General features: G+C 42.6%; 2 protein-coding genes across 2 annotated transcripts; one reads left to right on the top strand and one right to left on the bottom strand.

Annotated features, from left to right (window-relative positions):
* Positions 1-1,658: 1,658 nt before the first annotated feature.
* Positions 1,659-16,624, bottom strand: pde11al (phosphodiesterase 11a, like). Its single transcript, XM_049026033.1, has 20 exons — positions 15,453-16,624; positions 14,554-14,712; positions 11,574-11,663; positions 9,576-9,716; positions 9,389-9,453; positions 8,865-8,985; positions 7,161-7,236; positions 7,012-7,079; positions 6,805-6,897; positions 6,268-6,318; positions 5,414-5,560; positions 4,712-4,819; positions 4,301-4,410; positions 3,934-4,024; positions 3,549-3,649; positions 3,169-3,246; positions 2,972-3,035; positions 2,816-2,890; positions 2,428-2,511; positions 1,659-2,266 (listed from the first exon to the last, which is right to left on the bottom strand). Exons 1-20 carry the CDS (start codon positions 16,212-16,214, stop codon positions 2,144-2,146), a joined length of 2,607 nt encoding a protein of 868 aa, XP_048881990.1. The 5' UTR covers positions 16,215-16,624; the 3' UTR covers positions 1,659-2,143.
* A 5,108-nt stretch (positions 16,625-21,732) lies between these two features.
* Positions 21,733-25,762, top strand: LOC125748871 (uncharacterized protein C7orf31 homolog). Its single transcript, XM_049025531.1, has 8 exons — positions 21,733-21,767; positions 22,163-22,246; positions 22,570-22,599; positions 23,085-23,275; positions 23,386-23,474; positions 23,608-23,773; positions 24,299-24,384; positions 25,160-25,762. The coding sequence occupies exons 1-8, from the start codon at positions 21,733-21,735 to the stop codon at positions 25,646-25,648; spliced, it is 1,170 nt and encodes a 389-aa protein (XP_048881488.1). The 3' UTR covers positions 25,649-25,762.
* Positions 25,763-26,084: the final 322 nt, after the last annotated feature.

Genomic DNA, 26,084 nt, shown 5'->3' with positions numbered 1-26,084 from the left:
GGAAAATGTGTCATTCTGCTCTTTCACTTTCTGGAAGAGCAGGAAATTAATATACTCTAGGAGTCACAAAAAATATACTAGTGAAATTCACATGCAATTCACATAGATGTCTCACAAAAAACAGCAAGTGATTTTGACTGTTTTTTTGGGGAACGATTCAGAAAAATACTTCAGCAGGTTCCAAAGTGATTCACATGCCAAGAAATAACTGAATCTTTCCCGCGCGCACTATGGATGTTTATCGAAACAAAGCATTTCGACAAAGGTGTGAGAATCTCACTAATGAATGAACTGTCAAATATTAATGCCCAGTTAGAATTGTGAAGCAGTTAGCATCTCTATTTTAAGAAGCCAGTTAAACAGAAAGTAAATTAAGTTGTAACGAAATGGAAAAGAGTGTGTGTCATGCCCGGCTCGTCCTTTACGGGACACAGACATGACGACCCCCCTCTGGGGTCGAGTTCGCCAGGGTGAGGGCGTGCGGGACCCCAGAGGGGGTCGTCATGTCTGTGTCCCGTAAAGGACGAGCCGGGCATGACAGTGTGATCTAGTCTTGTGGATATCTCTGCTCAAACGTGTATATCCTTTGGCTCGAAAGCACATTCAGAATAAGCTAAACGAATACCCGCGTCGGCAATAATGCTAGTGATGGGCCGATCCACGTTTTTCTGGTTCCTATCCAATTCCGATACACAACTGCTGTTACTGATACAGATTCCGATACAATAGCTCATTTTATTTTAATATTAATAAACATATTAGATAGTTATAGTTTATATATTAATATTTTAACTAAATTAGAGATTGAAACATGTATGCCAAAAAATCTTTAGTCTACTAGAAGCATACATAACAAACTGTTCCAGCTGGTTTGTACATCTTGTTTAAGCATTTTTGAAGCATTTTGCAGTTCAATTGGAATTAATAGCCTATCTTCCAAGCAAGGATACGCAAGTGGCGAATGCGTTCGCTTTGTTTAGTGGGATTTTCCACTAAACGCTATTTCCACCTCTCAAAACTAAGTTTTTAACAAAGACTGCAAACCAGTAGTTAAAAACGTAAAGTACTTCCAAAACCGTCAAAGTCTTGCCTGCTGTTTTGACGCCTCTCCTGCTGCGAATGTTATGTGCATGACGTCACAGCAGGCGGAAGTCGCGGCGCGTACACCCACTGCGTAGCAAGCAGGCCAAGTAGCAGCGTTAGCGTTTAGCTCGAATGCCGCAAAAACACATCAAAAATGTGAAAGAGCTGTCGTGTGATTGATTGTACAAATAGGTTTAACACGAAATAAATTATTTTTAGTGAGTGCTAAAACTAAATAAATAAGTATCGGACGTGGATCGGCCACGCACGGCTGATACCCGATCCCGTTATTTGGTCTGGATCAGCGCCGATACCTATAAATAATAGGCTCACACTGCTGTTCAGCGCGGAAATGTGGCAATCAAAACGCTCATGGTAGTTATACTTAGACAAACATATTCTGAGGGCAGAAGGAAAATTGATTGATTCAAAGAGGTAACCAATCAAATTGTAGAGAAAGTGGGCCCAAGCAAATAAAGTATGCGGGACTAGTACACCTGATTAGGTTGTCCCACTTCCAGTACAATTTGATTGATTATATCTCTGAACCAATCATTGCTCCTTCTGCCCTCACAACATTTTTGTCTAAGTAAAACTCCTAAGAGAAATCAAGACACTCATACTAGTCATATAGACATGCATTTGACACAGTTAAAATCTTCTGTGCGAACATTTATATTATAAACATACCCCAGTTTCAAATTCATGTGCAATTCAAGTCCAGGTAGCTAGCAAGTGAAAATCACATAGGTAATCATTATTCAGATACCTGGACGCAGTTCAAATTTATCATGCTCCCATTGTCCAAGTAGGGGAGTACAATTACAATACTATACATAATTACTGTTTAGATACAAGGGTGATGTTGAAACCACACAGATGAGTAACCCCTGTAAAAAGCCAAAAAACCCATTTAAAATCCAGTTTCTCAGTCCAGTCAGCATCTGTAGAGTACAATGAGATCTCCAGATGGTCCTGTAAGCCCTACAATTCATAATTATAGCCCCTGCCTTCCTATCACACCTCAGTTCCATTCCAAATCTGCTTGTTCCCCAACAGGTTAGCTGGACTCAGGAGATCTTTGTGCCTGTTGATTGGCAGAGCACAGCTCCTCCCACTTCATTCGATTTGCATTGATCCCATCCACCATTGGCTGCAGCTTCCTGTTCAGACTCGCCAAAGCCTGTAAAGGAGCAGTCAGGTACGCAGTATTTAATCAGCTACTGATATAATTTAGTTATGATACAGAGTAACGTGTGGCAGGCTGCTTTAGAGCATGTACCAGCAGCGAAGTGCCCTGCAGCTGTAAGTGCTCGTGTCCAGCTACGTGGACGGTTTCCTTACCTCGTAAAGAGGCTTGCAGATCCCATCAATCCATTCCAGCTGCAAAGCGGGCAGCTCATCTTTCCGATTGCGGTCAAAGATCGCCTGCATTAAAGCAAAAAAGGCCTGATATAAAGAGTCAACGTCTCTGTCCCAGGATTCTTGTCAGATTTTTAAAAAAATCTCAGCTTTCTACATTACGGCCTATAAATCCCCCCCCTGATGAAATGTCACCTTGGGCCCCCATGCCCAATTTTAGTGTTGGGTACCCTGAATCTGCCAGGGTGTCTATGCCCCTCTGATGCCCCTGGCTGTATAGTTTCATACTCAATTTAAAAGACAAAAGTCTGGGCCTATATGTGTGCGAATAACGTCTGGAGCACCCTGAGGTGCCCCGTGCCGCACTTACAGATGGTGTCAGCTTCAGCTCAGACCTCTCCCTGTCTCCTTGTTCAAAGAATTCACTGGTGACCAGCTCCGCAACCTAGAAAACACCACTCGAATAATTACTCATTTATATTGTGCAAGACAACACGCAGTGAGGAGCAAAGGGGTGAAGTCTAACCTGTCTGGAGATCTGCCAAGGTCGTGTGACAGCTCCCAGGTCACACGCTGTCATCAGCATCGACCTGTTTTGGCCAGTCGTATCCAATACCACAGAGAACAAGACATTTTTATAGTCAACAACAGAAGCCAATTACCAAGAGAACTTAAATTTTTACTAACAACTTGAACCCCAAAACATAAAAAGTGAATCTTCACCTGAACATCTCTCTGTGTTCCTCATTGGTCAAGTTGAACTGGCCAGATTGGACACAGTCAAAGAACTTGTTCCTTCTCCTTAAAGTGTGTCCAACCAGAGGGAGGAGGGACAGGATCAGTGTGTGAGGAACAAATCAGGGGAATGCAGTACATCGGTTCATTTGCTCGTTTCGTTTAGCTTAGCATGCACAATAAGGAACTAAGAGAAGAAATTTTGTTGTAACTAAGCATCCCAGTGTTCCCTGAATGACTACATCAGTACTAACTCGCTTTATCTGGGAACACAAACAAAAGTAATAGTAAGAAACGGCAGGAAACGGATGAAAAACAAGGATTAAAAACTGACCACCGTTGACTGTTCTTTCATTGTCTGTACTCACTGGAAATACAAAGTCAGGTCCGTCGCCAGAATGGCTTGCTTCAGAAGTTGCATCATGTTGCTATATTCATTGGAGCTCAGGCTGGCAAAAATGTTGTGACCCTAATAATATAAAAAAACAATTCTTTACTAATCCAATTTACTGCATTTACAGTAGTCTTCATTACATTTAACTTCATATTTAGTCCGTTATATCAAATTAGGGTATCTGTCTCATCAGTAGAGGGTAAATGATTATTTTTTAATGTTAAAGAAAATCAGATGCAGCCGCTGAAGACTGCGATAGGGGTATAAGCTTTGCCAGACGTCTGGTAGTTTCTGGATGTTTGCTTTGTGATTGGTGACAGCTGGTTGTCTGCGCAGACGAGTCTGTTCAGCACAGTCACCTCGCTTTGAAGGATCATGACGGCGTGATTGAAGTGATGATGCTCCAGGGTGGCGGAGGTACCATACAGCTGCGCCAAAGCCGAGCCGGACCTACAGGAGGCAAGGAGAAGTGTGGGAGTTTTACTTACAGAAAACATTCTGAGGGCAGAAGGTGGCTCCAAGCAACTAGAGGAGGCGGGACCAAGACATCTCCTCTAATTGATTGGACCCACCTCCTCTACAATCTGATTGGTTATCTCTCTGAACCAACAATTTTTACTTCCACTCTCGTAACATTGTTGTGTAAGTAAAACTGCTGTGTGGGACAGAGAGAAACCTGTTGAGAAACTAGTGTCGGTGACTGAAGGTGCAATGAGGTCAACTAACTTGGCCTGGAAGGCATTGTTGGTGCCTCTGTGGTCCAAGTCATGGCACAAGCAACCAACCATCAGCGCCAGTATTTCGATGTCGGACAAGACATCCTGGAACCCAGCTGTCTGCAAAGAGTCGACACCATCCATTAATGGGTCTCTCTGGCCGTGTTTCCCAATGCGGTCCTTGCAGACCCACAGTCAGTCCGCATTTTTTTGCTCCCTCCCAGCTCAATGTGGACTGTTTGGCCGGGAGCTGGGGGGGAGCAAAAAATGTGGACCATATATGGGTCACCGAGGACTGGGTTGGCCCACACTACAGGATCCTGACTGGCAAAGCAACCCATCCCAAGAAACCCAATGGAATCTTAAGCGTCGGCACGGCGATATTCAGCTGATGAAGTGGTTTGCTGAGAATCAAACTCACCGTGATCATGATGAACATGCACTGGGAGACGTTAAAAGCATGTCGCCAGTTATGGTAGGCGACCGTGCGGTAGTTCTTCCTCACGGTAAGTAGCCATCGGCAGAGGACCTGGGTGAGAGCGCAGGTTCAAGAACACCCCACTTACTGAAAAGCCCTACTCCATCTTCATCCCACTTACTGAAAAGCCCTACTCCATCCATACTCCATCAATACCCCACTTACTGAAAAGCCCTACTCCATCTTCATCCCACTTACTGAAAAGCCCTACTCCATCCATACTCCATCAATACCCCACTTACTGAAAAGCCCTACTCCATCCATACTCCATCAATACCCCACTTACTGAAAAGCCCTACTCCATCCATACTCCATCAATACCCCACTTACTGAAAAGCCCTACTCCATCCATACTCCATCAATACCTCACTTACTGAAAAGCCTTACTCCATCCATACTCCATCAATACCTCACTTACTGAAAAGCCTTACTCCATCCATATCCCACTTACTGAAGAGCCCTACTCCATCTATACCCAACATCTACCTCTATTCATATATCACAACGATGCAAAGAAATGTTCATAATTTTCCTAAATGCACCATTTATGGCTATTAATTGATTTGTGTTTCTTTTTGTTTATTTTATTTAATGATATCTATTAAGAAACTGTGTGTATATATCTCAAATTAGCAGCTCACGCACCTCATAGTCAATTTTAAACTTTTGACCGACTCCCAGCTCCAGAAACATCCGCAGAGATGCAGTGATCATGCCGTCGTTGTCCAGAGAAAAGTCATTGAAGTGGAACTCATCTATACCAAGCTCACTGCTCAAGGGGATCTTTGCCGCCTGGAAAGAGAGACGCAAATATGAGCTACAAGGACAAACAGGATTTTCTAAGATATTACTGGTTGCCGCAACAGTCCCTGAGCAAAACAGAAAATACACACTTATACAGCACTGTGGTCCATGCTGAAGGCAAAATATTTGCATGTTGTAATTTTTAAGATTAACACCCAAACTCTTTCTCTATTATTATACTGTATATGTTTATTTAGTCTATAATTAAGCTGCAATAGAAAAAAAACCTGAAATAAAAAAATGGAGCATTAAAATCACCCAGCTGTCTGAAATAGAGGAAAACTGCTGAGATACTAAACTTGCGTGAGACACATGAAAGTTTCATGGTTTTATTAGGGGCTGCTTCTCTGACGCTCTGATTGGCTGTTTTATAATGCATTACAAACGCAGCTGGAGAGAGACTCCCTTTGCACAGACACACGGCCCACGCTGCCACCCCTCCCGCACCACCGGCCTCAAAGTGCATCCAAACTCCTCAGCCTGATTCATAACCAACAAACACTGCGAATAACGTGCGAAGAGAACAGGACATAGAGATGGAAATACTATTTTATGTTTAAAACAGAGTACAACTCATTTCAGATATTTTAACTTTTTGTATGTTACCAAATACATCTAAATTTGATACTCTACCTTTCACTTCTTATAATACTCTTACAATTACTGTTTGTGTAAATCGTGTTTTTTTCACTAACCTTCAGCCTGTCCACCTCTACCTTGGAGCATGTGGCGTGGTAAGACAGCATCTAGGCCAATGAAGCACAGGCAAAGCGGCAACAGTCAAATGTCACATTTTCCCGCAGCATTTAATATGATGTCAGTTTGTCCTGCATTCCTGTAATTGCATACAGTATAATGGTTCTTTTGATTATGTGCTGAAGTATCTGTAAAGCTCACTTAAACTTTTGCAGTGAAATGGCTATAAACAGCTGTGGGCCGGCCTTGGGGAAGTTTGGGGAATTTTCCTGGTGGGTCGGTCTTGTGAGGGCCGATCTTGTAAGGGCCGGTCTTGTGAGGGCCGGTCTTGTAAGGGCTGGTCTTCCCTCCTCAACCTCAGTATCACATAGCCTGTATATCAGCGGTGCCTGACCCATGTGTCAACCTTGGCGTGTTTGCCAGTAATTTGCAGGAGATGATTAATGAATAATGTTTTATTTGTTCGTTATTGGTGGCCAACTGGTTTATCTCGATCGGCAAAATTAACTAAATGGATATCAACAGAAGATACTTACATCAAGAGCAACAGACTGCTTGGCCCATGTCTTCTTCACCTGATTGTACATCATGGTGTTGTTGATTCCCAGGCCACAGAAAATCACAAAAGCCTGTGAGAAGATAAGACAAATGTACTGAAGCAAGTCAGCAACATCTAGAAACAAAAGACTTTCAACTGACTTATCCCAACAAAACAGCATTAGTGCGGAAGAAGCATTGCTCACCTCAAAAAGCCTCTGGTCAGCATCATTGAAGGTCTTCCTGTCGAGACGATTGAGGATCTGAGCGACCCCTTAGAAAGATAGATACTCCTTTTAGCCCTCAACAAAGAAGGTATGGGGCCAAGAGATAGAAGTGGACGGTTACAACTGACCGATGATCTGGTGGGTGCGGTTCCAAATGGGGACACAGAGAACCGAACGAATGTGGAACCCTGAGGCCTGGTCTGCCTACAGGAGACATTGCATTATCCAGACATCAGAGACAGAGTGTTATGTGCCTGCAGGTTATGTTACAGCAGGCTATGTGCCAGCAGGTTATGTGCCTGCAGGTTATTTTACAGTAGGTTATATGCCAGCAGGTTATGTGCCTGCAGGTTGTGTTACAGCAGGTTATGTGCCAGCAGGTTATGTGCCTGCAGGTTATGTTACAGCAGGTTATGTGCCAGCAGGTTATGTTACATCAGGTTATGTGCCAGCAGGTTATGTGCCTGCAGGTTATGTTACAGCAGGTTATGTGCCTGCAGGTTATGTTACAGCAGGTTATGTGCCAGCAGGTTATGTGCCTGCAGGTTATGTGCCAGCAGGTTATGTTACAGCAGGTTATGTGCCAGCAGGTTATGTGCCTGCAGATTATGTTACAGCAGGTTATGTGCCTGCAGGTTATGTGCCTGCAGGTTATGTTACAGCAGGTTATGTGCCTGCAGGTTGTGTGCCTGCAGGTTATGTTACAGCAGGTTATGTGCCAGCAGGTTATGTTACATCAGGTTATGTGCCAGCAGGTTATGTGCCTGCAGCTTATGTGTCTGCAGGTTATGTGCCAGCAGGTTATGTGCCTGCAGATTATGTTACAGCAGGTTATGTGCCTGCAGGTTATGTGCCAGCAGGTTATGTTACAGCAGGTTATGTGCCAGCAGGTTATGTGCCTGCAGATTATGTTACAGCAGGTTATGTGCCTTCAGGTTATGTGCCTGCAGGTTATGTGCCTGCAGATTATGTTACAGCAGGTTATGTGCCAGCAGGTTATGTGCCTACAGGTTATGTTACAGCAGGTTATGTGCCTGCAGGTTATGTGCCAGCAGGTTATGTGCCTACAGGTTATGTTACAGCAGGTTATGTGCCTGCAGGTTATGTGCCTGCAGGTTATGTGCCAGCAGGTTATGTTACAGCAGGTCATGTGCCTGCAGGTTATGTTACAGCAGGTCATGTGCCAGTATTTGTCTTCTTTTATTTCTTTTCATTCACCTTCCTCCTCTTTCTGTCAGTACCATTTATAGGTATCCAGGTTGTGGTGCTGACGTAAGCTGCCCGGACCAATCCCCGCATGCTTTCAGTAACGGAATTATTGCTTATCAGGGGAGTTGAATGAATATCCCTGTAGCGATTGGTGTTTCTATGCCAACGTGCTTGTAGCATCTATTAGCAATCCATGCTTTTATGATTGTTCAGTTGCTTTATTTGACTTGACTGACTAACACTTGTGTTGAATGGCTATTCACAAAGCAATAAGCGTTCAACACAATTGAAATAATCTTTTAAGATTACTGCTCAATTAGTCTCATGCTATATGTCATTGATGATTTAATCCCTAAGGTTGGAAGGTAGTTGAAATGTGCATGTATCTATACCTGCCCATAGGATAAATGTTATTGTGTAAACACATCAGGATTAGAAAGGGAACGCCAACAGTTTTTGTGCTTGTGATTGCTTATGTATAAACATATTAACTACATGAATGTATGACTGGTGCATATGCCAGTGAGTAGCCTGTGAATGTGCTCATATGTATCTGTATCTGTATGTTCATTTTAGGCATGAGGGCTTCTGAGGAGGACAAGGAGACGTGTACCATCACGTACCTCAGTGTCAAAACGAGGGTCCTGACACACATCACTGATGTTGACGGGCAACCCAGTGGATGCCACCAGCTCAGCGATGCTGTTATTGATCAGCCAGTCAGAGCTGGAGAGCTTCTCCATACTGACTTAGTCAAAGAGACACACAGAAAAGTCAGGAGGCCTTCAGAACAGATGGTTCCCGATGCTGTTTTGCATTTGTACTCGGCCAGTGTTTTTCAACACTGTCCTCGCGGACTCACACACAGTCCACATTTTCCAACAGGGAGCTAGGAGGGAGCAAAAATGTGGACTGTCTGGCAGGGAGCTGGGAGGGAGCAAAAATGTGGACTGTCTGGCAGGGAGCTGGGAGGGAGCAAAAATGTGGACTGTCTGGCAGGGAGCTGGGAGGGAGGAAAAACGTGGACTGTCTGTGGGTCCCCAAGGAATGAGTTGGGAAACACTGTTCTAGGCACAGGAACATGCCGTCTACGTCTCACATTCTCCGTCCTTGACATGAATACTGAGGAAAACAGTGAGAATCGCACCTGATTTCATGGTCAGAACTGCAAAGTGGAGACATCAGCTCGAATGTTTGGGAGAACTTCACCACCTGCAAAAGAAATGGGGGCACATGTTATGGAGGAGGGGTTCATAAAAAAGGGATGTAGACTGAGGGTGTGGCCAGTATGGAGAGAGGAGTGGATGTGATTGGTGGAGGAGGGGTTCTCTCACTGGTGATTGGATGTCCTCCAATAAAAGCACTGAGCAGCGCTCACACTGCAGGAGAGTCAGCGCACGCTGCATGATCTTCCTCACGATCTTCTCCAGTTCCGTCTGCTCCTCAAACAGATCATTGACCACCTCGAGAAGGGCCTGGCAGGGTAACAGCCAGCAGGTCATCAGTCACCCTCAGCAGCTTCCACAGACAAGAGCATCAGGCTCGTGGGAGTTTTGCTCGCACAATAATGTTCTGAGGGCGGAACAAAAAAAATTATTGGTTCAGAGAGATATCCAATCAGAATATAGAATAGGTGAGCCCAAGCAAATTATTGCTGTGAACCAATAATTTTTCATTCTGCCCTCAGAACATTTTTGTGTAAGTAAATCTCCTATGAGCAAATATCAGGACCTAAATGATCTCTTATGATGCTATCAAATTACTTTAAAAGTTACATATTGCATGATACAAAGAAACACATTGAGACTGTTTCTGATCCAATTTTTCCAACATTATTTGGCTGTTAATCATTACAAATCAGACAATAGCCATAACAACTGGAAGGTATGAGCCGATGACACTTTCAAATGTCAACCAGAAATTATGGGATGTCAGCTTGCACTTAGGCAAACTCTCTGTCTTGAATAAGTCAAATATGACACAAACACATGGCCTTTTTGGTATTATGTGTATTGGTTTGTACATAACCCTCTCAATAAGCTACATTTGACTGCTTTAAAATCGTTCTATTGTGAATTATTTAAGGGAACACAATTATTTTTGTTCCCTTACTTTTATACAAATAAGAGTAAACTTATTTTGAGTTTGATTTCCTGCATAAATGTTGGGAAAAACATTAGCGAAAAAGAACAACAGATGTATAATATCATCCTTTGAATGACTGATAATTTTTTAGAGTATTTTAATGAAGGACCGATCCCTCAGCAGGAACAGAACTGTAGAAATAATAATGATTTTATCTAGGTATCATTTTCTATTTTTGTTAGCACTCATTCTGCAGTTTCTTGGTAATTAATTATAGTTTTCTACATACATATTATAAAATCTATTGTATATTACAGCTACCAGTACAACTGTTTCAAATATAAAATGTCAACTAAGATTGTGGTATTTTGTTTCTAATGATAAATATTTATTGGCATGCAATAGGGGAGCCTCCACCCCACAAACTCCTCTGTGCAGAATCTGGTTACCATTTAACGGACTGGCACATTTACAAAGTGCAGCAGGGTTTGTAGATATAAGCGCTAGTAAACCAATCGTATCTGGTCCCATTTGACTGTTATCTAGATGAGGTTTAGCTGGACGTTGTTTAACTGGAGGAGATTTAGCTGGAGTAGGTTTAGCTAGAGGAGATTTAACTGGAGGAGGTTTAACTAGAGGAGGTTTAACTAGAGGAGGTTTAACTGAAGGAGGTTTAACTAGAGGAGGTTTAGCTGGAGGATGTTTAACTGGAGGAGGTTTAGCTGGACGTTGTTTAACTGGAGGAGATTTAGCTGGAGGAGGTTTAGCTAGAGGAGATTTAACTGGAGGAGGTTTAACTAGAGGAGGTTTAACTGAAGGAGGTTTAACTAGAGGAGGTTTAGCTGGAGGATGTTTAACTGGAGGAGGTTTAGCTAGAGGAGGTTTAACTGGAGGAGTTTTAACTAGAGGAGGTTTAGCTGGATGAGGTTTAGCTGGATGAGGTTTAGCTAGAGGAAGTTTAACTGGAGGAGGTTTAACTAGAGGAGGTTTAGCTGGAGGATGTTTAACTGGAGGAGGTTTAGCTAGAGGAGGTTTAACTGGAGGAGGTTTAACTAGAGGAGGTTTAGCTGGATGAGGTTTAGCTAGAGGAAGTTTAACTGGAGGAGGTTTAACTGGAGGAGGTTTAGCTGGATGAGGTTTAGCTGGATGAGGTTTAGCTAGAGGAAGTTTAACTGGAGGAGGTTTAGCTGGAGCAGGTTTAGCTGGATGAGGTTTAGCTAAAGAAGAGTTCTCAGGTTTCTTCTCACCCGGCTCCTCTCATACTCTTTGCGGGACTCAGAGAACAGCTTGGCATTGGAGATTGAGATTCCACAGAAGGGCAAATACATCTGCAGCACCTGAGAAGGAGACAGGAAACAGAGCAGCCCTCTGTGTCATTTGATCTGCGAAAGTCAGAAATGGAGGATGACCCGCAGAATGGCCTGACAACAACCAATAAAATGAGAAATTGGATAATAAACAGAGCAGTCAGCTGTATGACCAGCGACTGCGTGTGCAATGATGACAATACAGTCTCTAGCTGTTTTCTGCTGTCTCAGGACACTGCCAGCTCCAGTAAAAAGATCACTAAGGGTACATCTGCAATTACCGAGGGCCAGAATCTCTGCAACCATAGCGCAGTCGTGGAATGACTGGCTACAACCTGAGGGGACACATTATTAATGTGAGGGTGCTCTGCGCCCTAAGGCACCTGCGTAAACCCGGATTAATGACGGTCCAAAGCTTGGGTGAGTAATCATGAAACTAAATATTGATCGCGTAATAAATAAGTTGCAAAGAGGCAAATTAATTGGACTGCCTTTAATTGCAAGGGTCTGAGTGGCAAATAATCAGAATAGCTGTTAATTTCCTGTGTCAGGAGACACATTTCAGGGCTGTACCTTTTCCTCAAGGCCAAGCAAACCAGAGGCCACTAAGTCTGGTATTTACATGGGATGCAGCCCGGATCCCAATTTAATTGTCAGGCTTGGTGTTTACGTCGTGTAACAATACTAGGCTGCACATCCATGCACATCCATCTCTTACAAGTGTAAGAGATAAGAACATAAGAACATAAGAACATAAGAACTATACAAACGAGAGGAGGCCATTCGGCCCATCAAGCTCGCTTGGGGAGAACTAAACTAATAGCTCAGAGTCGTTAAAATCTTATCTAGCTCTGATTTAAAGGAACCCAAGGATTCAGCTTGCACTACATTATCAGGAAGGCTATTCCATACTCTGACTACACGCTGCGTAAAGAAGTGCTTCCTTAAATCCAGCTTGAAATGTTCTCCCGCTAATTTCCACCTATGGCCATGAGTTCGTGTATTTAAACTAATGCTGAAGTAATTTATATCAGTTTCCTTTCTAAAAGTAAAATCCAAAGTACTGTGATAACTGTAGTAACCTCTGATCCAGCTGATACATAATTATCAAATGGAGAAGTAAAGATCGCAGTACCATCTTAATATTAACAGTAAATATTATTCTAGGTGTGTGAGTGTGCCCTGCAATGGGCTGGCCCTCCATCCTGGGTTGTTCCCTGCCTCGTGCCCATTGCTTCCGGGATAGGCTCTGGACCCCCCGCGACCCAGTAGGATAAGCGGTTTGGAAAATGGATGGATGGATGGATATTATTCTACTTCTTGACATGTTTCTGCCCCCTTGTGGACAGTATTGGGAAAGCATGAATCCGTAATTACTTAAGATTCACAAACACATGTACACAGTTATTACTTGCAGTAAGATTAATACATATAATCATTAAGTATAACTTAGCTAATGTACAGTTCAACCCTAGAAGGAGAGCAAGATATTAGCATATAGTAATAAAGCTACTTCGAAATGAACCTTTATAATAATCAAAATCTTAAATCATTATGATATAAATACAATTGTAATTAGATGAAAGTAAAGAGCAGGTACAAGCCCATAAAAAGTATGACATTCCCAGGGAACATTTTCTAGTAGTCCAGCCCTTTTCCATAAAAACCTGAGCTATGAAAGGGCAGGAACCTAATCCAGAACTTGGCATCTCTGTAGTGAGAGAGCTGGATCTGATGAGAGAATACAGCAACTCTGTGTTGTGCTATAAAATGTAGCTGAATTAAAGGAGACCCAAATGGAGATACATGCTTTTCTGTTATCATCACCGCTCTGCAACACAGACAGACACTAGCATTTAGCTACTTATCGGGGGCTTCGATTCAGAGCACATTTTACCCATTATTACTCCTGGACAATGTCGAGTACCTTTCTGAAGGTTACAGTAACAGACCCCTTGGAATTTCAACTGACAATTACATGCTCTTAACTGCTTATTGCCTAGAAACTCATACTGACGATTTGTGACACTCATGGAATGTTAACTTCAAGAAGACCTGAGGGCAACCCCATTATTTTTAATTGTAGTTATGGATTAACGATACTGAGGTACGGTGAGGAGCAAGCACTGATTCCACCACATGACAAACCACCTCAAGGATGAGAACCGGAGAGCTGCCATGTGTCAGGTGACACCTCAGCGCCACACTAGTCCAAATGGACCAGTGGGAGGTTTTTTTCTGGTGGCTGAAGTGCCAATCCTGCCACCAACCCCCAAGAAATTCCCTGTAAGTTGGAGGACCTCCTTGTAGGGCTGGATGTAGAATAACGTCACACCCAAGATAAAGCAAGGGCAGGGTAAGGGCCTTGCTCAAGGGCCCAACAGAGTAGGATCACTTCGGGCATTCAGAGGATTTGAACCAGCAACCTTCCAGTCGCGGACACAGATCCTTAGCCTCAGAGCCACCGCTCTGTCCCGTACTGAACGATACTGAACATCAAAATGCTGTTTGACCACATTAACTCCATTAAATCCACCAAGCACATAACTATACTAAGTCCGTCCCTTAGTTTTCTTAAAAGAAAAAAATTATCAGCCATGGTATTTTGCCATTAAAAAGCAAACAAGCAGCTAAAAACATGTATTTCCATGACTGGCAGTGGGTCATTGAGTACGTTGCGTGTGTAGGATGCATGTAAAAGGACAAACATTTCGTTCACTTTTGTTTCATTTTCCCGTTCACCATCCTACTACATTGCAATAACATCGTCTGAAAAGCCTATTTACTTTTATATTTTATATTCCATGATTCCAGAGTGTGGGCAGAATGCATGTATATTGTATTAGACCGGTCAGTATGGTAAAGGAAGGTTTTTTACTGTAGTTCACAGCAGGGTCCCTGTTTTCCACCCAGCCCTCACCTTCTCATCGTCGTCCGTGAAGGCAGTACCCTCTGGGCTCTTGTTGATGGCCTGCACCACTCCAATGACGTCGCCATCGCTGTTGCAGATCGTCATGCACAGGATGGACCGAGTCTTATACCCTGTCAGCCTGTCAATCTCGTCACTGAATCGATGGTCCTGAGAAACGAATACAGTCATTCAGCCCCTTACACACGCTGCCGGAGGAAAACAATCACAGCTAATCTGTAGTTTGCACATTAATGATGCTCTTTGGACACAGGTTAAGATGCACAAGAACTGCAAATATAATACAAAATTACAAAACACTTTTAATGGCATTATTGCGCCATTTCATACCCAGGTAACATTACTAATATCCCGAGAAGAGTATACTTACTCATTTATATTACTATAACATACAATATATATATATGTTTTTTTTCCCTAAATATTACAATTAAGTGATAATATCTATTGAACTAATGCTACTTTAAAACAATTTTCCACGTTTCAACTAATATAATCCACCAGCATGGTAACATGGTAACATGTAAAAGGCAAATCGCATTTTAGCTATTAATATAAATCACTTAATGATCTGAAAGGATTATATAGTTCCATTGAAAGTAGCTTATTACCTGTTTACACTCTCGACACATACGATATATAAGATACTGAAACTATGTGGCAGAATTACTGTTAGTGATGTTGCAGTATCATCTCTATTATTATTGCCTTATATTAATATTAATATAGAAACATAATGACCATCTGCAACAGAAAAAGAACATCCAAAAATTAGTGACCGGTCATTTCCCTGGCATCATATATATCCAAGTTATTGCACATTATGCATAATGCTAAAAACCGAACAAAGAAAATGTTCAGGATTGCCTGATTCAGGAGGATTGTCTTACCTCATAGGCGTTGGGAATATTGACGGTCTCCCCGTGCTCGGCCACGTACCCAATGATGCCTTTGCCCCAGGGGACCTGCACTTCGCTGGAGTTTAAGGTGCTGGAAGAGGGCCGGACCGTGGCTCCGGCATGCACGTCAAAGAACTTGGACACCAGTGTTTTCTTGTGCGGGGGTCCCTCCACAAGAAAGAGCGAGCACCTGTCGGCATCCACTAATATGCACACATTTATTAGGATCTTATAACAAAGGCTTGTCATATCCAGGTCATTGGAGATGTCTTTTACTAGTTCCAGGAAAAACTCCCTCTCGTTGTTCTCTTTAAGTCGGTATTTGTAGTCTATGGCGCTGGAGGCGTACTGAGGTATATTTACCCTGGACTCGAGCAGGGCGCTCAGGATGTGAGCTGTGGTCGGGGGCAGGGAGCTGGCTTTTCGGAGCAGCGCCCGGCGGCGCACACTGGACTGGGACTCATGGGCGCTTACGTGCTCGTCGTAGGTCCGGTGCGCAGTCATGGCTTTGGACCGAGCGAAGTTCCGTCTCAGCTCCATGTGAGAGCAGCGTCGCTGGAGTCCATCCGTCTGCCACAGCGGGTCCCTGGTCGATCTGCGCTTGTCTTCCACCAGCGACACTTTGGACGGCTGATGCTCCCTCAGCCACCTGCTCACCATCTCGCACTTTCCCTTCCTGATTAAATACTCCTCGAAAAGCTCCGGGTGGCCATCCAAAAACGCCTCCACGTCGGAGAAGTCGAGCGCAGTCATCGCGGCAAAGCAGAAAAGAAGAAATTAAAATGAAAAATAACTTGAGTTAAGTTGGACTATTTGTCAGCTTCTACTGTCCTGCCCACCGGCATCCCCATCGACTCTGATTGTTTCATTAGCAAATACACATATATTCAGCGCAGGTCCCTGTTGCTCCTACGCTGTCTTGCTCGGGGCTGAAACATTTCGTTCCTAACGACGGCAAATAAATAAATAAATTAAAGTAAATTAAATAAATAAATGCGCATCTGTAGAGTTTACGGTAAGTTAATGACCATCTGACAGCACGGCAGCTTATTTAGGCAGGCTGTCACGTGGCACCCAGAGGGAAATTATGAGTTTTGGTTATCAGCGCTTGAGTTGGCCAAACCAATGCATTTACTGCAATCTGTTACTGCGATAGGGACGTCAGTAACGTGCTGCTTATCACTACCGGGTACTTGTGCAAAGTTCGTGTACACGGCACTGTGCACATATATGCATTTATTGTGACTAAAACAATTCTGGTATGAAAGTCTCGGTTTAAACCATACGAACTCGATAAGAATCAATGGGGTTTGGACAGCAGCCACTATAAAACTGCCGTTTTTGTCATAAACCAGTAGATCGTGATGTTGCAAATGGTGAATGTTGCTCTTTCCCAAAACCTGTGTGATGTATTATATAATCAAAATCATGGTATAGCTGGTGATAGACCTTCACATTATTTGCATAAGACTCTTTGCACGATATACTTACACTACTTCTGTGGCCAGCAACTGCCTTCCGAAAATAGTAATAATGTTCCCACAGGGGTCAGCAACTGATGAGTTTGTGGAGTGTTTAAGCTAATTCAGTAATGTTAAATATGCGGTATTAATTAACAAATAAGCCTAGTATTGCTGCACTTCATAGATAATATTAACCTTCACAATCGGTCTGTTTCACACCTATGTCTTATTAGAGGCATTTTTTAAATTCTAATAATGTTTAGTCTGTGTTCTGTTATTACAAGAATGCCTGGTGGGGAAACGTTGTTTTGCTGTTAGCATTATGATGATTGCCAGCTCCTTATCTCACTGCTGCGTCCCTGAGCATCTTATAATCGCCGATTCTGTCAGAGGGGCCTGACAGCCTCATGCTGATTACCAGGCAAGACTCCCCTTTTCCTTCAGGCTCTCCGAGATGCACAGGGCCCACTCAGTACTGTGCAAATTGTAGTTTAAAATATTCAGTTTGTTCTCCGTAAATCTGGACAGACCCCACTGCTCAGAGCTCTCAGGCTGTTGCTCTGTGCATCATCCCGACCGCAGACTGAGGGCCAGGCCAGGTGCGTACCTACACATGCGGGTTGCCTTTGTGGGCAGAGTATGGTCTGGTGGATCTGTGCTTCCGGTGTTAGTTCATCAGCTTTTGGCTGCTACAGTAGATACTTTGGTTCACTGTTGACTTTGACATTGCTCATAGTGACTTGTTGGAAACACAAAAATCTGGTCTGTGCTTCTTCTTTAAGAAATGAGTCTGACACCGGATTGGTATTTCAGGACATACAAATAAGCCTGCTGATCTTCTCTGAGGAACTGACTCTACCATGCCGTACATTCTCAACTGGCATTTCATCTAACTTAATGTGGGATTCTCCGTCTGCAAGAAGAATTTTGATTTGAGCAAAAATTGCATCAGCAGTGAAATGCCATTTAAACAGAATTTCTCTCACCAGCAGGTAAATGACTGCAAAAATATGCTTGATTGATGTGATCTACTTTTGTATTGCTGTCGTGTATTTACAATTTTACCTAAAGTCTGTTCTAAAATTGGAATGCACTAATCTGGCTTCACTTTCAGGCCAATTTATGCGATTCAGACTAAGTTTAGTGCCAATGCAAAATGTATCCTTGGGTTTGGAGTCTTCCGAAAGTTTGAGTCGTGGATGTAATCGGTGTTCATTTGTACACATATATCTTCACTAAATATTAATAAGCAGAATGACCTGCTTGGGGGTGCATGGTATTCACAGTACAGGGCAAAATGGAGTCTGGTGCAGAAACTGGCCGGTAAATCACCGCCTGTAGGAAATCCCAGTGCATTCCAAGATCTTTGAAAACACCTCATGAAATCCAGGTAACACTAAACTTATATGAGGTTCCCATAGTAACATTCTGTAAAATGTAATGTATTGATCCCACACTGGGCAGCAATACCAAGCTGCATACATACCTGCACAGCATTCAAGGTAACACTCCTTTAGAAGCTGTTAAAAAGATTTAGCGTTTGAAGGAACTAATTTCAAAATGCTGGACTACCGGAACGCGGAAGTATCATTCAATCAACCATAAATGAAGACTTTTTATTACATTCTGGCTTAAATTCAAGCACATTAACAGAATCACCCAAGGTGACGTTTTTGGCATTTGGGGACCATTATTCAATTTTATCTTTTTTTTAGTCCAGAAACTTTAATCATCACATTAAGGATAAGGTTAAGATATGTCCAGTAAAATGGTTATAAAATTAATTCATAACCACTTATCCTCAGAAGGGTCATAGAGATTAATCCATCGCATGGGGCACATGTGCTACGGGCAAGTCAGAGACATCGATTAGAGCCGGCAGTATTGGCACCAACATTAATGATGCATAATGCACTAATGACGTGGCAGCCCTTGATTTGTTGATCCTTTTACTTATATTAGTCAATTACAATAACGATCGCTTAAATATAAAAGTAAATAGAGCTGGTGACATGACGTGTCTTTATGATGACCTGATAGATCTCTATTCATACCTATAGTCTCTATTAATTTTATACAGTTTTATAACTCTCTGTAGCTCTCTGTATTCACAGAGAATAGTGCAGTTTAACTCTTGAAGCAAAGTGAGACTGCATTGCTTTGATGAAACTAGTTAACATTTTATGGAAGAAAATGTGCAACTTCGGATTTAACTTCGTCGGGGGGCGGGGCGAAGTTCGGAACCTCACCCATTCATCATGACAATATGATTATTTGTTGTGTGTGTGTGTGTGTGATTATTGGGGGAATTACTACCCCCGAACCCCCATCCCGTAATTCTCGCCCATGATTTAAGGTCTCTAAAAGCAATTGTCAAGATCCCCTCCCACTAACCAAAAAGGATTACGCCTTCATATATTAAGTTAACATTCACAAGGACGAGTTTTATGTTTTACGTAAAGATTTCACAGAGTTAAATACTACAATAGCGGGTCCCTGGTTCCTGTGGGGGAAAAAAAGTTTTGTATCATCAGTGCTTTAACACAGAATACCCTCCACATTTTCCGTGTAATAGTAATTTCGAAATTACTTCTAATATCGTCTAAAAACATACGATAAAAATAAAACGCATAGGAAACTCAGAGTAGCTAAACCATTATCACATTGCTCCTATATACTGTAAACAAGATTTGTATAAATATATATATAATTAACCATGAACTAGCAATATTGTATTCTTTAACAGTTCCACATTGCATGATAGCCATCAGAACAGCAGTAGACACTCCAGATAAGACTGTTCTGCGGCTGCATGATATGAGCAGGCCGGGCTCTACGTGATCAGCGGTCGTGCTGAAAGACCCACAAGGTTTTTGTTTTAACCCGAGAAGGTCAGAGGGAAACATTAGTGTGCTTCGGTGTTCTGGAAACTGACATAGGTATGGCGTCAGGCGAGTTCCGCTTGTAAAACAACCCTAATGGTTTAGGGTAAATAGCTGGTTATACGTCGTAGTATTTAAAAATGTTACAGTTAACTGTAACACCCACTTCTGGTCATTAAATTACAGCGAAGTGCGCGATTTGTCAGCGTTTGTAAAGATGTGTGGTGGTTTTCTTTGCGCGTTTCAGAATAGCCTGAATTAATACAATATGATTGTAATAAATACGGTTATGTACAAGCTGCATGCTTTCTTGAATACATAATACATAAGACGTTTATCTTAGTCAGTTGCCAACGTGGAAGGTGTATGTTATTAATGTGACCGCACGTGAAACCGGAGCTGGGCCCTCGCGCAGGAGGCTCTCTGGTGTCCCTACCTGCGTGTCAGAAGCGCAGCTTAAGTTTCATTCTTTGTTTGGCTTCGCAGTTTCCTTTGAGGTCAGCTAATGAGCTGTACCAGTGACACACGTCAATGCGGAAAACCTAATGACAGAGGCTTCATGCTTTTGCAGAGATTGTACAAAAGCATATCGATTTCTCGCACTGTTTTAAATTATAAGGGTATTCCATTGTTATAAGAAATTTATATCGGGCCTAATAAATTAAGATTTATGGCGTATAACTTGTATGCGTCACCTAAATTAGACATAAAAATCTCAGCTTATCCCATTTGATTTTCTTTTTGCCGCCGCAACTACAAATGGTCTAACAGGTAAAAATACTTATCAGTTAATAAGATTAAATTATGTATCGCATTATTAGCATTTTTAACGCGACCATTTTTTAAAGAACAAAAAAAACAATAGCTTAGATGTTTTTGATAGTATTTATAGCTCCACCACGTCCCACTGATAAAGGTTTCACTACGTTTCACGTCACACTGAGAGTATAATCCTGTATTAAAGAACTGATCTTTGATTAGTTTTAATTAGAGATTATCTGGAATGAAAAAATGCACACTACCAGGTATAAGAACGACTGAACTTCTGTACTAAGTACTGCCCATTCTAATCGATAAATTTTATATGTTCAATTTTTGCAAAACGCAGCTCGTAAATATGACAGAAAAAACTGTGCTGCAAGTATACATAGGCTATAGGTGATGCTGGTGGTGGTGTGCCGCTTTGGATCGAGTTTCCATGAAGAGAAACACGATACTGGCCAGACTGTGGCTGGAGAAGCTGGCCTGTTGTTTCTCATTGCCCATCCCAATGGCCAGTGCAGGAATTCAAGCCATTGCTACTGATACCAGCCACAAAGGGGTATTCTCCTTTGCTACGGATGACTCTGCATACGCACACTAACCCCAGGGGGACAACCAAGCCTGTCACAAACACCCCCCAAACGCCACTGTCTACCGGAAAAGACGCACGCGGGGAAGACTGGCCCTCGTTCTTCAGGCTGCCAACAATGGATCAAGTCAGACCTTCCCTTCAGTGCCATCGTAACGGTGCACATAACCAAAAGGTCCTCCCTCAGCTGAGGTATGATTCCAGAACTTCTGCAATGGCCCATAATGTGCTGTGTGGTCTGAGGGCTTGTTTGGCGCTTTGCTTTTCCCGGAGGAATCGTATTTTGCAGAAGTATCTACCTCTATATACTACTTTTGTATTTGCCTCTAGGGTGAAGACAAGCAACTGCTTATTTTTAAAATAAAGTTGTCAAAATGATATTTCTGTTTATTGTCATGACATCGTGCCTCTTTTGAGTGCATCATGGTAAAATGCAATATGCATATTCACTGTGACAGCAGTAACATCTGCCAGTCACTCCCCATTTTTAATGAGGTTAAGCCAGTTTACTCTTTCAATTTTGATGAAATAGGATCTCGGCTCCAAGTGCAGAATAACTGCATCGGTACAACGGAATGCGCGATCAGGACAGACACGCCGCAAAAACGACGTAAGAACATTTTGGTCGGACGAAACACAGCGCCATCCAGCGGTTGTGAAGAGTTATAGGCGCATCAACCATGGCCGATACGTCATACGTCGGTATTCAAAAGCATTACATCGACCGTATACTGAATTTAAGTGTAAATATGGGTTTCAAGAGAAACAATTGAAAGGTCAGCTTAAGAACTCGCGTGGTCTTTGTTTATTTACGTACTTAATACGATTGTGGTAACTGCATCTGTAGAATAAGATTTTTATGTCAGAACACATGCGACAATAAAACCTGAAAATACAAATTCTTTAGTGACAATCGTGTCTTAATTAAGTCATGAATATTCAGCACTGTTTCTCCGCTCAGGAAAATCCGTGTTTCCTTGTTCATTTTAAATTTTATTCATTTAGAAACCTTCCCAGGGACGTCAACATCCCACAGTATCATGACCTGACTTCCACGAAGAAAAGTCACGTTCGCATTAATGACCAACTGTAAGTTGTTTTTCCCTACCACATATTTTTACTTTCATTTAATGAAAAATAAATAAAACAAGTGTGCCTCTCTGAATTTAAGCGTTTTGTTATCATTAAGAGTCAACGCAGCGTTAGCTGCTGGTTCGCTGTTGCTTTTATATACTTGTTTTTTATGGGAATAAAAAAAGTAGAACAACTGTATCAAGATACGCGCTAACGCCGCTATACTACTAAACACTAGATGGCGCAGTCTGACCATTTTTTATGTCACAGTGACAAAAGATTCATTCCATTCCAATACTTTAGTACCGGACGTCTTATGTTGGGCGTTTCTTTTTCAGAATCCCAGATCCCACTAAAATTAATATATGGTGAGTATCATGTATCATCGCTGTGCGTCTGTCAGTTTCATCCATTAATTCGGCGAATTGTCTGATCTGCTACGACCCGCGGTCTCAGCTGGGCATACAGGTGTGAAATTTCAAGTTTTCTATACAGAATACACGTCTGTGATACTTTGCGCTGGTTGTGCCTCCGTTCAGGATATGACAGATCGCTACAAAGCTCATTGGATTGCTTGTTGTTTTCTCTATGGCATCGGGCTTCTAATGTGGGATTTTCCTTGCCTGAGTGACAGTGTGCCTCGCTGTCTTGCCTGCTGTGTCGGTACCCCCAGTTCTCAGGGTTAATTTACTTTATAGATCAGAGTGCTGGGTGACATATTACTGTATATCTGCCAGATTGATGTGTTTCATTTGTTCACATATTTTTTCACCGTCTCTCAGATCCCTGTCACTCTCACAGAAATTGCCTCCTCTTGACTCTAACCACTTCTCCTCCTCTGTATCGCTCACAGTGAGAAAGTGATAACTGATACGACCCAGAGGCACCATCCATACCAGTCCCATGTCTCCCAGTTCGCAATGTTCCCCAACTTCTGCTTCCCAGTTGATCCAGAAACTGAGGTCCAAGCCGCGGGAAGATCCCATCTTGACCCCCTCGTCCCAGCGAAGATTCCGAAAATTACCATTCTGAGCAAAACCAAGGGTAAGGAGGAGAGACATTGAAACAATATAATTCAAGATTAAGGCATTTTAATTGCTCACATACATTAAAATTGAGTCAGATATCAAGCGGGACATTTCTGCTGTACTTAGGTGCCCCTTATCGCCATGAGGTGCTGGAGCGGCCCGCAGACAACAGGACACACGTGCTCACATGTCCAGAACAACAGGGCTTCCACCTTGTGAGAAAATCATGTATAATTTATTTCACCTCTATGCATGTGACCCTTTCTTTCAATGGTTATGGTGCCCGTGTAGATCTTCGATGGTGTCCTGATGATCTTCAATGTTCTATCTGTCTTCAATAATTCCAAGTCGAGGCCCGACGAAGGTCAGAAGTTCTACCCCACAGCCCCGAAGACAATGTGCACCAACAAATCTCTCTGCCCTCTGGATTTTACATTATCTGAACGGAGAAGCAAAATTCTTCAGAACCTGGAGCGGTCGCATCGGGTGACTTCCTACCAGAGGGACTTCACAGGTATGCAGTTAGAGTAGAAATGTCCCACACCTGCACTTGTGGCCGATCTCACCCCTGTCAGAAAATGACTTATAATTTTGGTCATGCCTGCAGCAGATAAGACATGGCTCCCCTATCCCAGATGAACGCAATCTACAGTCGTTCTCCCATGGAAACAGAAAGCTACAGTTAGCTTACCTTGCTAGCAAACAGCCTTAAGCAACCCTTGCCTTATGTCGACGACAGATAGCACAATTCTATAGATATTGCAGGCAGATAAGAAACAGGGTCCAATTCCCATGCAGTCCCAGGTACAGCAATAGATATGACTCTAGTACACTAGCAAGATCACATGACAGTTTATAATACATTCTACTGGCATTACCTCATGGTTATACCTCTTTGCCCTTTAGAATGAAGATATACATGTAGGGCGGCCTGTTCAGTCTCATCGTAGCTGTGCTGCAATTCCATATAAAAACAGGGCTTAGAAGCCAAGGGAAGAACATTGAAGGTTGTGCATCATTTGCATGATGCTGTGCTTAGGAGCTGGACTCCTGAACCTTAGGAAGCTGGATGACTTCCATGAGAGGACGGTCACTGGCGAGACGACCCCCCACTCGCTGCAGCTGGTAGGTCACATGCAACCCTCTCCGAAATTATTACGCAATCGAACGAATGTTTCATGTGAAAAAATGTAAATATCCAAGTAACCAGATGCATTCTGCTCAGTGCAGTGTAGTTCTGATTAATTTATGTTTTCGATTGTTTTGTACAGTTAGTTATTAGATTAGATTGGATTAGATTCATTTTTATTGTCCCAAATGACACATACTGCAATTGTTATCGATAAAAAACAAACAATAGATAACATAACTCATAATGCATGAGCATTCGTCATATACAGCACACAGCAAATCCAGATACTCAGATTATCAGAGAACCTTCCACATTCCATTTATAGAACACACATGCACCAGAATGCATAAGTAAAAAAAAGACAATCAACAAACAAATGAACGTATAGAATAACTGCAGTGTGTGTTTATCAATGTATCCAGTCAATCTACTGTTACCGATTTAATGATGCATTTGTTCGTTATAAATAATGTTACGAATGGGTCATGAAGCTTTGGCTGACTTAGGTCTTTAATGGACCTGGGAAAAAAGGAGTTCTGGGAAGTGGAAATACAATATGGATTTGGTAGTGAATTAACTTCAGCTGAAGTTATCATTGTGGATAACTATAATAGTATAAGTCTGCTTGAGATCGCCGTGCCGCCCATGAGTCCATAGCCTCTCATACAGTGGACATAAGACGCGGTTCTGTCCCCCCAGATGAGCGTAGACCAGACCTTAACCATGGTAGCAACTCGTGTATTACACTGCATCTGTGGTGATATACAGGTGAACCGAGACTTTAGCACAAGAGGTCTAGCAAAAGGAACAGGCAGCACCCAGACCTTTGGTTCTGAAGTGGAACAAGTAAGGAACATACCACCCGTCTCCAGCCGGATGGAATACAAGGATTCCCCTTACAGCAAAAAGCAGACCTATGCGATGGACAATCATTCATTTGGCTCGATCCAACCAGCTTCTGCTACTGCGACTTTGGCGAGGGTTTCCAAGGCAGAGCAGAGGCCCAGGTCTGCACCAAACCAGGAGACGTGTAGTCAGCCCTGCTCTTCTCCCGTTTCCCCCAGTAGAGGGCTAAGGGTCAGTCTTCCCAGCTCCAAATCAGTGCTCCTAGACCTACAGGACTCCTTCAGCAAGACAGAAGCACTTCGTCACTCCCGCCAGGTCCTACACGGTAGACCCTTAGACCTTCAAGACAATGTGTGCAAGGGGAGACGACATTACTTGTATGGTTTCAACTCATACTACTTCCGCAACTGAATGACAGTGTCACACTCATCGATACTGAAATAATAATCTGAAAGCTGGAAACCGTGAACTGGCTTTATTATTCTGTGTTTGTTTCACTGAAGCATTTGTTTGCTAATTGTCGAAAAGATCTTCATTAAATAGTAGATTTTAAACTGAAATTCCTTTGAGTTTATATATTCTTATTTATTTTCTTTAATATTGAATGTATGAGTAACAAATTAAAGGTGAATTATATTAATGGAATTATCAAAAATATGATTCTTCTAGGGGGCGGCATGGTGGTGCAGTGGTTAGCACTGGGGGCGGCATGGTGGTGCAGTGGTTAGCACTGTTGCCTCACACCTCTGGGACCCGGGTTGGAGTCTCCGCCTGGGTTACATGTGTGGAGTTTGCATGTTCTCCCCATGTCGTCGTGGGGTTTCCTCCGGTTTCCCTCACAGTCCAA

This window comes from Brienomyrus brachyistius, chromosome 9 (assembly GCF_023856365.1).
Source record: "Brienomyrus brachyistius isolate T26 chromosome 9, BBRACH_0.4, whole genome shotgun sequence".
In the NCBI taxonomy this organism is placed as follows: Eukaryota; Metazoa; Chordata; class Actinopteri; order Osteoglossiformes; family Mormyridae; genus Brienomyrus; species Brienomyrus brachyistius.
This window is presented reverse-complemented; position numbering and strand designations above follow the sequence as displayed.

What these genes read in the sequence shown, in the direction of transcription:
- LOC125748871 (XM_049025531.1), top strand. Translation starts at nt 21,733, where the DNA reads ATGCGCGATCAGGACAGACACGCCGCAAAAACGAC. An exon ending in CCCACTAAAATTAATATATG is followed by an intron (nt 22,600 to 23,084) that starts GTGAGTATCATG and finishes TATCGCTCACAG; the next exon opens with TGAGAAAGTGATAACTGATA. An exon ending in CCCCCCACTCGCTGCAGCTG is followed by an intron (nt 24,385 to 25,159) that starts GTAGGTCACATG and finishes GGTGATATACAG; the next exon opens with GTGAACCGAGACTTTAGCAC.
- pde11al (XM_049026033.1), bottom strand. Translation starts at nt 16,214, where the DNA reads ATGACTGCGCTCGACTTCTCCGACGTGGAGGCGTTTTTGGATGGCCAC. An exon ending in AGTTCTGACCATGAAATCAG is followed by an intron (nt 8,986 to 9,388) that starts GTGCGATTCTCA and finishes TGACTAAGTCAG; the next exon opens with TATGGAGAAGCTCTCCAGCT. An exon ending in GCATGTTCATCATGATCACG is followed by an intron (nt 4,411 to 4,711) that starts GTGAGTTTGATT and finishes GACTCTTTGCAG; the next exon opens with ACAGCTGGGTTCCAGGATGT.